Source organism: Leucopleurus acutus (assembly GCF_964270905.1).
Source record: "Leucopleurus acutus genome assembly, chromosome: 11".
Lineage (NCBI taxonomy): Eukaryota > Metazoa > Chordata > Mammalia > Artiodactyla > Delphinidae > Leucopleurus > Leucopleurus acutus.
In genome coordinates this window covers 40279876-40292712 of record NC_139152.1, presented here as the reverse complement: position 1 = coordinate 40292712, position 12837 = coordinate 40279876, and the positions used below count along the sequence as shown (strand labels likewise).

Sequence of the window (12837 nt, the reverse complement as noted above, 5' to 3'; positions counted from 1 at the left end):
CCCATCAGACCCTTTCCCTGTGCTGAAACCATGTGGACCAAAACAGTAGTCAGCACCGAGCACTGTAAGGACTGCTAGATTGTTGGCTATGAACCAAATTCTGGGTACCATCTCACCACTGCCTTACAGGTATGATAACCATTTCCTATCCAAGATTTGAAAGAACTTCAGAGTAACTCCTGTGTGTATCCCTACCCACACTGTGCCTAAGAACTCGGATGAACCCAGCCATACCATACTTGTTCCTCCAAACCAGGCTTCTTGATGGAACACAGAGAAGCATCAGGGCACTGGTCAGAGGTCAGCTTTCAGTGCTGCATCATGGCTTTGGAGAAGCCCCTGCTTCTGCATTCATCCCTTCACAGCTCTCATAGCACATTCCCAGCCTTGAGGGAGGGAGGCTTCCAAGTTATTAGAATTAGGGTATGTTTGTGTGGGGGTGGGTGAATGGTGGAAAGGACAGATGTCTCCTTATGTCACATTCCATCGTGTCTAGGGAGGAGGCAAGGACTTTTAAAGCCTTAGGGCTCTGTTGGGACCTGGGTGGAAGGAAGCACCTTCAAGCAAAGAGACATCGGTGCACCTGGTAGGTGTAAAGTGGGGTCGACTGGATGGGATAGGGGATGTTTGGGTTCACTCTAAAGGTCCATGTTAGGGAGCAGGAGGCCTGGGTTTTGTTTCTCTGGTTCTCAGTAAGTCAGTCTCTGTCCTAAAACAACCCTCCTGGCTCATCACCTTAAAAGGAAGGGTCTGTGCCTAAGGGCTGCATATACTTTGGTGGAAAACAAATGGGGATCTGCGTCTCCCGTTGCCCCCTAAAAACCCAGCCAGTCAGTCTCAGAGTCTGAGGGTGGAGCAGAAAGAAAGACAAGGGACAAAATTTGGGAGCCTCAAAGCTTTCTATTCTTACCTGTTCCTCTCAGGAGAGGCGAATTATCCCTTCTTCAGGAACCATTGCCATACACACTCTTCTCCCACCTCCCCGCACCCCTCCTCTCCACTGGAACTGCTGCCATGGTTGCCAGGCATGGTTGCTAAGTCTCTGCATGGAAGGGTTGGCGTGGGCTGTGCTGCCACTAACATTACCATGGTGAATCAGGGGACACCTGGTATAGGCTTGGGGGGAGGGATCATGTAGATGTAAGCAACGACCCCCTCCCCGGGACAGAATGAGCCTAAAAGGTGATGGTCTTGAGCACCACTTCAGGTGGGGGTTGAGTCAGCCAGGCATTGTGGTAGTGGTGATGGAGAGATCTACGCTGGGAAATAGGGCCCACTTTTATCATTTCAGTTGCTAGGGGATTAGTTTTGCCAAGGGAGCACGCCATTCCTCCTCTGTACCCTCTGAGAGGGTGCAGGTGGGTGCGCACCCTAGTCTGTCCTCCATAAAGCTGAGCAGAGCTCAGGCTGGGAACATTATGACCCCCCAAATCCACGCTTCTGGACTAGGGGAGAGAGCCTGCCTCAGGGAGAGGGCTCCACGGGTGCCCAAGGACAAACATCTTAGAATGAGAGTGTGGGCAGCTTCGATGGCTAAGACAGACTCCTGTCCTGCTGCAGCAGCAGCCCTGAGCACAGCACTGAGAGGGTAAGGAGTTAAGGGTGTGTGTATGGGGGGGGGGGTGACCCTTTTTGAGCTTGGAGGCAGCTCTCCCCCAGAGTCGCACAAAGGCTGCGTGAAAGCCACCGCCTCCTCCCTCCACCGCGTGGAAGCTGGTTACTCATCTCCTCTCTGCGCCCGAACGCCACTGCCGCTAAAAATAACCCCCCCAGCCTGGGCCAGCCCCTCCTGCACCCCAACCCCATGGAAACCAGCAGAGAGTGGCAGGCGGAGACCTTGAGTTCCATTCCCATCACCTCCCTGTCGGAGAAAACGAAGTCCGAGGCAGGAAGTCAGGGGCAGAACGCTGCTGGTCAGGCGCCCTGACAAGCAAGAGAATGAAGGGTTAAAACGGCGGGAAGGTTGAAGAAATGGGGGCGGGGGTGCAGGCGCTGTCAGCTTGGCAAGAATAAGAAATCCCCTGCCCACTCGTGCAGGTCCCATCAGGCTTGGGGGACAAGAGCAGTGGGAAGGGGCGCCCAATCCCGGGTCCCAGGAGGCGGTCGTGCACGTGGGGGAGGTAGCTGCGCGGAGCCGTCCGCGCCGTGTCACATGCGCGCGCACACACACAGACAGGCACACACGTGTGCCTGGGTATATATAGTCCCCAGTCGCTGGGCCCGCCGCTCTGCAGTGGGCGCCGGCTCCCCGGGCTGGGAGGGGGCTTTCGGGGCGGGTGGGAGGGTGGGGGGCCGGGGTGGGGTGGGGCAGGATGCTGGATGGCCAGCTCTTCTCCGAGGGGCCCGATAGCCCCCGGGAGCTCCAGGATGAGGAGTCTGGCAGCTGCCTCTGGGTGCAGAAATCAAAGCTGCTGGTGATCGAAGTGAAGACTATTTCCTGTCATTATAGTCGCCGCGCCCCTCCTCGACAGCTCATGGACTTCCAGGCCAGCCACTGGGCCCGCGGGCCCCAGAGCCGCACGTGAGTGAAGGAGGGGTAAGGGGAAGAGAGTGGTGGGGCAGGGATTGGGGTCCGGACCTTACCGTGGGCACCAGCCAGGGCTGCTGTTCCCCCTTCTCTTTCCCACGCCTCCCCCCACCCCATCCCGAGGGCTGGGGCTTGACTCATCCCGTTTGTTTGGGGGGACAGGAGTGGGCGTGAGAAAGGGCAGGTGAGATGGGGCAGACGCTATTAAAGTGTGTATGGAGAGATGGTGAGGAGTCCCGCTTCGACTTCAACCCTAACATATACGCACGTGCACACGCGCACACACTCACACACTCCCCTCCACAAGGCGGCCCCAAGTGGGCTGCAACGCTCCCAGCTCCCCGGACCTCGGCTCCCTTCCCCCACAAACTGCTCACCTGGGTTCCTGCTCATTGTCCCAGGTGTGGGCCGCGCCTGGGATCCCCTGAGCCGCCGCCCCGCCGGCCCTGGGCCTCCAGGGTGCTGCAGGAGGCGACCAACTGGCGGGCGGGGCCCCCGGCCGAGGCCCGAGCCCGGGAGCAAGAGAAAAGGAAAGCGGCATCGCAGGAGCGGGAGGCCAAGGAGACTGAGCGAAAAAGGCGCAAGGCTGGTGGGGCCCGAAGGAGTCCCCCTGGTCGGCCCCGCCCGGAGCCTCGGAACGCCCCTCGGGTGGCCCAGCCTGCAGGGCTCCCAGCTCCCTCACGGCCGGAGCGCCTGGGGTCCGTGGGGCGACCGCCCCGTCCATCCGCGCAGCCGCAGAGCAATCCAGGGGCGGCGTGGGCGGGGCCCTGGGGAGGTCGGCGGCCAGGGCCTCCCAGCTACGAAACTCACCTGCTGCTGAGAGGTGCTGCCGGAATGGCCCCGCGACGCCGCTGGGACCGGCCGCCACCCTACGTGGCTCCACCCTCTTACGAAGGCCCCCACAGGACCCTGGGGACTAAGCGAGGACCCGAGCCCTCGCAGGCGCCCGCCTCTTCAACCTCTGCTCCGACCAGGACAGAGGGAGGGTGCACAAAGAAGAGGCTAGATCCTCGGATCTACCGGGACGTCCTAGGGGCCTGGGGTCTCCGTCAGGGCCGGGGTCTCCTGGGGGGATCCCCAGGCTGTGGAACAGCCAGGCCAAGGCTGGAGTCCGGTAAGGTGGCCGCGGAGAGAAGCCTGAGGCTGGCTGCTGCTGGCCTGAAGAGTGGTAGCGACGGACATCCCCAAGCCAAAGCTGCTGGGAACCCAGGCACGGAGACAGTTCCTGCGGGGTCTGCACCTGCCACTCCCAGCCCCCCGCGTCCTGCTCCCAGGTCCAGGCCCCATCCCAAGGGCTCCGGGGAAGGGAGAGAAGGGAGAGAACAGAGCTGGCTCCCCAAGTGCTGGATGCCCTCCGTTAAAAAGCAGCCTCCCCGACATAGCCAGACCCTCCCCAGACCCTGGGCTCCGGGAGGCACGGGATGGAGGGAGTCCCTGGGTCATAGAGAGGAGGCCGGACCCGAGACCTTGGAGGGTTGGAAGGCGACCCGCCGCCCCCACACCCTGCCACGAAGTTCCCGTGGCCCGGCTCGTGGGGAAGGCGTCTTTGTCATTGACGCCACTTGCGTGGTGATACGGTCCCAGTATGTTCCGACCCCTCGAACCCAGCATGTGCAGCTTTTGCCCGCTGGGGTGCCGCGCCTTGTGGGGAATGCCCCCACCCAACTGAAGCCCAACAAGGAGGAGGGAGAGGGGGCCGCGGTCCTTCCCTCCCCTTGCCGAAAGCTGCTGTTGAGCAGTCGCCCTTCACAGCAGCCCGGTGGGGGACGTGGGCTCGAAGCTGAGGGCGGGACGTCCGCGGACTCCTCACTGGAGGAGCGCGCCTCCCGCATCTTGGGGCTCCCGGTCGGCGAAGTAAACCTGCAGGATGCCCCCACGCAGCCAGGTAGCCCAGAGCACTCAGCCTTAGGCCCAGCGGCTTCGGGAGGCGCGCACCGTGCCGAGGGCTCGGAGGAAGTGGCTGCGGTCCTGCGGCGCGCAGGCCGGGGCTGGGCGCGGACCCCGGGGCCCTATGCTGGGGCCCTGCGGGAAGCCGTGTCCCGCATCCGCCGCCACACCGCCCCGGACTCCGACTCGGACGAAGCTGCGGAGCTCAGCGTCCATAGCAGCTCTTCTGATGGAAGCGACACAGAAGCCTCGGGCGCCTCCTGGCGGAACGAGCGGACCGGGCCCCCGGAAGGCGGGAAGGCAGCCGAGCTGAGCGACAATATCGGAGAGATTCTAGATGTCATCAGCCGAACCGAGGAGGTCCTCTTCGGGGGCGAGGGACACTAAGGGGACCCCACAGGGAAATAGGGAGCGACAGTGAGAGGCCCTTTATTGTATTTGTGTCCCCTTTCTTCCTCACAGACTTCCCTGTACCTCTTACCTATACCCGTTCCCATACTCAAAATAGAAGGCGCACAGATGAAAGGGAGCATATGTCAATTCATGATTTTTTTTTTTCAGGAGAGGTGAGGGTGCGCAGTAGACGTTAACGTTTGGTAGGGTCTTCAGGGCACTCGGGTAAGGTCTCAGAAGGGGCCGACGCACTAGGCATGGAACTGAGCAGAGAGGCCTAGGCAGGATAAGGCAGGAGGACAGGGATGGGATAGTCATAGGGCAACTTCAGGGCAGGGCCTCTGGGCAGGAGGGGGAAGGTGATGGAGAGGCTTCGGACTGAGGTGACCAGGTGACGGAGAGGCGCTTGGCAGAAGAGGAGGGGCTCTTGGCAGAAGCCGCCAGCAAAGCAGGAAGAGGACTCACTTTGGTGTCACAGGTTTTGGCTTCCAATCCCAACTCTGACACTGGTTTGCTGGGTGACCTTCGGCAAATCGCCTCCCCTCTCCAGGCCCTGTAATATGTAAAACAAGGGAGTTCTAACGTCCATCCCTGATGTTTTGGAGTCCTTGGGGAGGCATTTATCTACTCCTCCCCTGCCCAAGCCAAGACAGTTAGGAATAAGTGAGCAGAGTCTGAGCGTCCCTGGGTGGCTTCTTTGACACCTGCATTCACTCTCAATTCAAGAGACTGTGCAGTGTTTGCAGAAGAGCCGAGTAAGTGGGCAAGGGCTCCTATTCCAGTCTCAGGTTTAGGCGTAGGATCCCCAAGGCAGTGCAGGGTGGTGGCCTTGTCACTGTCCCTGGTTTGTGGTGGTCTGAGCTGAGCAGCTTGGGACTTTTTTAGGCCTTCCCCTTTTCCTCCTCCCCAGTGTTCCTTAGTGATGCTCTGAATAGTTACCACGATTTCCCACTCAGGTGGTATCACCCATCTGAAAGAACCCTGAGAATGTCTTGCATGTCTGCCTCTTCCAGAAACCAGCCAGGGAAGGAAGAGGGAGGCTGGTCCCCAAAAGCCTGTAGGTGTGGGGTGTGATACTCGCTGTAGCCACTACGGGGCGCGCGCAGGTCGCGGATTTCCCTGGTAGCTAGTCCGCGAGTCCCTCCAACCCCGGCACTGCCAGTTAATCAATTGCTCCCTAGTTACTGCGCGCGGGTCCCCCGCCTTGCTGTCTCCAGTCTTGCGAGATCGGGAGCAGGCCTCTGGCCTTGCAGACCTCTGGAGCGCGCGGGGCCCCTCTTTGTACTACTATCCACACCAAACGGCTTGGGACCCAGACATTGAAGTATTTTTTTTTCTTCGATCTCGGGCACCTCTTCTGTCTCTATTTACTAGCCATGTGAACTTGGCCAAATCACTTCACCTCCCTGAGCCTCAGTTTCCTCATCCGTCAAATGGGGGTTTATAAACACCTACCTCGCAGGGTTGTTGTGAGGACTTAATGCGATAATGTATGTAAAGCGCCTTGCACAGTGCCTGGTACACAGTAGGCGCTCAATAAATCTAAGCTTCCCTTTGTCCAGCCTTGGCATCTTCTTCCTTTCACCGACCCATTCCCCATAGTGTCCCTTCCCCAGGTCTCCGGCGCTCCTTCCCGCCTGGTGGGCGGTGGAGGAGACTCCTTTACTGGATGGAAACTCCCTGCCCACCCCTGTCTCCCCCAGGCCGGACTCTCTGTTCCTTGCCCCCCACCCCACCCCCGCTGGCTCTTCCCATTGCCCCGATGCCCTCCCCCCACCCCCCATTCCGGGCAAGGGCTGAGTCAGCCTGGGTAAATTTAGCCGCCGACTCGGCAGGCGCGGGGGCTTCGCTCAGACTCAGTCTCCGAGTCCTGGCCCGGCCCTCGGCCCCGCCTCTGCCCCCCACCCCCACGGAGTCCTGCCAACTCCAACTCAGGCTCAGCGTTCAGATCCCCAGCCCCGCTCTCAAACCGCGTATAGTTTTGGTCTCCAATTATCTCAGTGTCACTCCCCACCCGCACCAGGAGAGGCTGGGCAGGACGGGGAGGGGGCAGGGTAGGGAGGCCGCTGGACTGGACCCTAAGCCGGGCCTTGGTTCAGTGGAATGGGGCGCGGGGGGGGGGGTGTCCTCTTTGGGCTTTGAACCTAAATGGAGAACCTTGGTCAGTCACCCGGGAAGGTTCTTCCATCCCAGAAGCTGCCTGGAACCCACACTGCCAGGTTTCAAGTTAGCTCTTACTGGAGGAAGTAAAGTAATTGGGGTTCACCTTGGGCAGAGATCAAAGGTTCCTGAGTTCTGTCTCCCTTCCACCTACAATTCTAACTTCTACCGATTATAACTACTGAGCATTTACTGAGCACCTGAGGGGAACCAGGCACTAAGCTGGGCTCCAGGAAAGAGATGAGTAAGACCTGCCTGACAATGGGGTGAAGAGGAAAACACACAAATAATGATAGATTGAGCAGCGGGTGTTAAGTACTCTAAGGAATCAAACAAGGCAGAATGTATGGATTTTATGAGACCAGGAAAGCCTGCATGGAGGAGGTGGCATCTGAGATGGAATTCGGGGAAAGGGGTTCCAGGTAGAGGGGAGAGCAAAAATAGAGGCATGGATATAGGGAAACAGGGTATGTTTAGGAAATTATCAAATGGTCTGGTTTGCCCGGAGTTGAGGATACGTTCAGAGGAGTTGTGGAAGATAAAGGCAGGAGTGAAAACTGAGGCCAGGCTGGGGTGAGCCTGCTCCAGCTGAGGGGTGTGTGCCTCCGACCTCTGGGCCTGAGAAGAGGATGGACTTCAGGCTAGGAGGAAGACTGAGGAAGACCAGGGCAGTGGTGAGAGCATCTGCCTGGATTTTGCTGTAGCCCAGGGGCTCCAGGGCTCTGGGGCTGGCAGGAGAGGTTAGCTGCTTGGGAAAGTGGAGGGGCTGGCCTTGTGGAGGTGGGCTCCACTATGCTGCCTGGGCCTCTTTGAGGCTGAGCACACAGGAGGCCAGTTTCTAAGAGCTTACCCACACTGCTATCATTGTTAGAGAACTATGGTAGTGTTGTGTTCAGAACACGGACTCTGGGACCTGGCAGCCTGGGTTTAAATCTTGTACCTACCTCATACTAGCTGTGTGACCTTGGGCAATTACTCAACCTCTCTGTGCCTTGGTATCCTGAGTTATAAAATGAGGTTATTAATAGTGCTTTTTCATAGGCTTGTTGGGAGGATGAAATGATTCAATATGTAAAGCACTTAGAACAATGCCTGGTACATAGTAAGTGATACATAAGTGTTATTTCTCTCTAGGGCTATGTCATTAGTGTTGGGGTATCGGGCTAGGAGATGGGAAGAGAGAAGTAGAGGTAAGGGAAGAGGAGGAACAGGCAGCAGAGGCGGAGAGAAGAGGGGATCCCTGGGGTGGAGACAAACAGCCCCTTGAACGGGTGAATGGTGTACTGGGATCATTTGGGTGGTTAAGATGCCAGTGCACTAGCCGCCCCCACCCCCCCACCAAGACTCCATTTATCTTTGCCTAAGGGTGGAATCAGCACCAGCTGCTAAAGATCTGGGGAGAAAGGCAGAGAGAGGAGAAGAGGAGGAGCTAGTGCAGGTCTCAGGGCCAGCCCTTGGTGAGCCATATCTCAGACTGGCCCTGCAGGGCCCTGTGGGTGGAAGGCTGGAGACTCCCTGCTGTGAAAATGACTTCTAAATCTGGCTGTGTCTGCCAGCCAGCCAGCCTCAAGACAGAGGCCACAACTACCTCTCTCCTCCCACCCCCACCTTGGGACAGCCTCACAGGTCAGGAGTAGGGAAGGCAAAGCTGGAGGGTGTGGTCAGGTAGGGGCAGAAGCCCTCAGGTTAGCACAGGATGCTCCTACCCTCCCAATAGCCAGGTTCTTCTCAGGGAAGCCCTTTTCTGAATGGGTCCCAGTTAATATGGCCTTAGAGGAGCTAAGAGCCCCCTCCCCCTTCAGACTTTCAGGAGAGCCCTGGGACTTCCCTAGATCGGCCACAAATGGGTAATGACACAAAGAACCAGGCCATAACTCTGGCGTGTGTGGAAGTGTGTGAGGAGGAGAGGACAAGCAAAGATGCCTGAACATGAATAGTAGTGGCAGTGTGCAAAATGTGTCTGTGGGGAAGAGAGTCTGCATTCACTCAGTTATTCATTTGTTCACACACCCATTAAACCTGTATGCCAGGCCCTAGGGACACACAAGAGACTCAGACATGTTACCTATCTTCAGGGAGCTCACAAATCTAGGGTGTGTGTGAGACAGGGTACGGGATGTAGAAGAGGAAACTACAGAGTCATCACCGTGCAGGCAGTACAATGTAATATATGCTGATGAAGACATTCCAGAGGGTCTACGTGAGCATGACTGAAGGAACAGCTCCCAAACTATAACTACGGGGAGTCAGAATATACCCAGGCCTCTGGGAGACCAGTCACTGAGGGTGCACCTGTTAGTGAAGGAAGTCTCGGCCTGGACACTCTTCTCTCCTCTGTGTGTCCTGGCATGGGGTAGCCTCCCTCCCTTGAAGCCCCTGGTACTACATAGCCTTTTGTGAATCTTTTTTAGAGAAGACTTGCTTCCTCCATCCATCTATCTATGCATGCATGCGTCCATCCTTTTGTTCATTCATCCATGCATCCATGAATGCGTGCGTCCATCTATACATCCCACGCATCCATTTATCCATTCATCCACCAACCTCATCTGTCATCCTTCCATCCATTTATCCATCTATCTATTCATTCATCTATCCATCCATCCATCTATCTTAATGAGGGCATATGATGGGCCTAGCTCAGTGTTGCAAGAGATGCCAAGATGAACAAAACACAGAGTCCATGTCCTCAGAAATCTAGAAGCCAATAGGAACATGAATGACATACACAGATCACCACCCATGGAACAGCCAGTATGTGCTGTTAATGAAAGTCCTGCCAAGGAGGTGCTTCAGGAGGCGGGGCCACTTTGCCAAGGGAAATTAGAAGAGCTCCAAGAGGAAGGAAGCTTTGAGGTGGATTTCAGCAGCGGGAGATGGGGAAGAGGTTCATTCCAGGGTGTGGGTGAAGGTAGAGAGGTGGGAAAGCACACAGATTTCACTGGGAGCAAGGGCACTGGGGAAGGCAGAGCTGCAGAGGGATGGGATCCTGGAATGATGTGTGGGAGACGGATCATGAAGTGTCCCTGGGAAGCAAGGATAAAACGTTTGAGCTTTGGTGAGAGGAATTGACGGAGAGGTGAGGGGCAGAGAGTTTTTGTAGAATTCCCCACTGGAACATGAGCTACTCAAGAGTAGCGCCTTTGATTTAGCTCCATATCACCTACAAGCTTGGCCTGGAGCAGGTTCTCAGCAAATGCTGGCAGAAGGAAGGAACAAATGATAAAACTGTGCCACAGGAACACTGGCACAGCAATTCAGGGTCAACATATAGCGGGAGGGGTGGCTGCTGCCTGATGTGACCACCCCCTGCCCCCATCCCCCTGCTGGGAGGGATGACCCGGTTTCCTTTGCTGGGGTCTCGCAGGAGCCCTCCCAAGAGGCACCACAAGGTGGCGCTGTTCCAACTGTAGCACCGAGTTCTGCCAAGGTCCTTGACACAGGCAACTGGTGAAGTGCCCATTCAAGAACTGTCCGGGGATGGTCAGAACTTCTTTTCAGCAAGTCCTGAGGCAGAATGAAGAGTCTGCGTGCAGCTATGGAAGAGAAGAGTCGACAGATCTTAACCCCAATGAAAGTACAGGCCTCACCCATCCATTCATCTGACAGGATCTACTATGTGCCAGGTACAATGTTAGGCTCTCGGAAAACAACAGTGACAAAGACACAGTCTCTGCCCTCCAGGAGCTCACCATCCAGTCCTGTCCAAATCTTCCTTTGCTATCTTTCTCTATCTCTCTCTTTTACACACACACAGACACACACACACACCTGTTCCCCACGGCCAATCCCCTTGACCTGGGAGGCCATCTCCATGTGAAATCTACTCTTTGACACTGCTCACCCCTTCAAATCCAAGTTTCTCCCCAAGGTTAGTGCATGGCCACATTAGCGTGAGCCCTGGATGCTCCTTCCTGGGATGGCTCCTCTTCCTCTTCCCCTGAGCTCCCGCACGAGCCCTTTCCTGTTCTTTCTCCCCACCTCCCCCATCATACCCACACTATTCTGCCAGCCCTGGGACCCCCCTAAAGTACACCTGGTATGGGATGGGGCCTCCTAATACCCTAGAGCTCTGGAGGCTACAGGGACATGAAGGTGGATCCACAGAAGGGCCCTGGGAGACCCTGGCGCCAGAAACCCAGAGATGGGGCGTCGGAGAGTCCAGAAAACCAAAGACCTCAAGACATGCCCCTCTGTGGCTTGAGGGCTCTGCTGGCCAAACCTGTCCCCAGGCAGGCTGCCTTATTTTCTCGCCTGCTTTGGAGGCACCAGGCCTCTCCCTGGCTGCAACGCCATACTGGTGGGGAGGTGAAGCATTATGGGGCATTGTCCACTTTCCCATCATGCTCCAGGGCTCCACTCAGCCCTTGGCGGGTTTGGGAGAGGAGAGGAGGGAGGGTTGGTGCTGAGAGTGGGAGCCAGGCCCATCGAGGTCCCGGGAGTGAATGCCGCATTGTTGGCCAGGCCAGAGTCACAGATAATTACCTCAATTAGTGACAATGGGAGAGTAATAAATACAGGCTTAGTGTCTCCTACCCCACCAGGGCTCCAAAGATTAATCCAGGCTGACGGGCGGGCCCTGAAAGGCGTGATGGACAATTCATTAAACTCCCCAAATGCCGCACAACCTGGGCGTGAAGGCTGAGTTAGCCCCCTGGGGGCTGCGCCTTTGTCCCGATTGTGTGTCTCCGCCACAGCAGAGCCGGGCAGCCCCCAGAGAGCGGGGAGGTGAGTGGGGCTCCCCGAGCCGGGCCAGGCGGCGGGGGGATTAGGCCTCGGTCCGGCCTTGGTTGCCCTGGCACACCAGCCCGGCCGGGCTGGAATGTCCGTGGGGGGGAGCCGGCCGAGCGGAGGGGCGGGGCCGACAAGGTGGGGTAAGGGGGGCGCACAAAACCGGGGGCAGGAGGAGTTAATTAGACGCCAGCCGAGGAGGGCGAGGGGCCACAATAGGGCTGAGGGTCCGCCAGGGCCGGCCCCTTCACTTCCGAGGATTAATAGGGAGGATAGAAAAGGGAGGGGTTTGGCTCTGGTGGGGGGAGAGCTGGGAGCTCTCCAGGATGGCACTGCCCCCTCTTGCCCAGCCTGCTACCTACTTGGCAAGTGGCTGGGAAGCAGCAGGCTCTGGCAGCCTGGGCAGGTGCCCCCCAGCATCCTACAGAGTGGCTCTTTCTTCCTTGTGTGGCACCTACATTGGTAGGATGATTGGACAGGGAGGAGAGAAAGGACCCTCTCATTTATCAGGGAGGTAGTAGAAGCAGGAATGTTTAGGGGCCCTCTTCTCAATGTCCCCCCTTCCCCCTGCCCAACCTGCTCCGAGACAGGACCAGGAGCCTGAAGCTTTACCCTTCCTGATGAGGCTGCCAGGTTAAAGCCAAGAAGTCTGTAGGAGGGGCTGGAGCTGGTGTGAGTGCGTGGGAGCAGGGGCTGCTGTGTGCGTGTACATACACGGGCATATGCTTGTATGTGCAGACATGCTTGTGCACAGGGCATTCAGCAGGCCCTCTGTTAATATCTGTCGAGTGAATGAATGAATTTTGGTATCGGGTGTGAGGAGGAGCAGTGGCGCTGGTCTCCACCGTGACACACAGTGAATGGACTTGGGCCCTTTCGTTCAGAGCTTCCAGCCATGGCCCAAGGAGGCTGGGGACCCCACCTCTGAGCAGATGAGCAAATGTCCAGGAAAAATGAAGTGGCAGTGGCTCCTTCCCTTTGAAAAGGGCAAAAAAAAAAAGCAGTAGCCTCTTGGAAGCCCCACTTCCTCCTGGGCCCCAGGGAACAGGGCAGCCCTGGCTCCTCCCTAGGAGCTACCCCACCCTATACCCTCCCAGGGGATGACAAGGGAGCGAGTTGGCGGCAGTTCCCCGGGCATA

At 57.5% G+C, this 12837-nt stretch overlaps 1 protein-coding gene across 1 annotated transcript; it reads left to right on the top strand.

Moving 5' to 3' along the window:
- Positions 1-2312: 2312 nt before the first annotated feature.
- DDN (dendrin) lies at positions 2313-5192 on the top strand (the record flags this gene model as incomplete). Its single annotated transcript, XM_082849260.1, has 2 exons — positions 2313-2521; positions 2929-5192. The coding sequence occupies 2 exons, from the start codon at positions 2313-2315 to the stop codon at positions 4799-4801; spliced, it is 2082 nt and encodes a 693-aa protein (XP_082705386.1). The 3' UTR covers positions 4802-5192.
- Positions 5193-12837: the final 7645 nt, after the last annotated feature.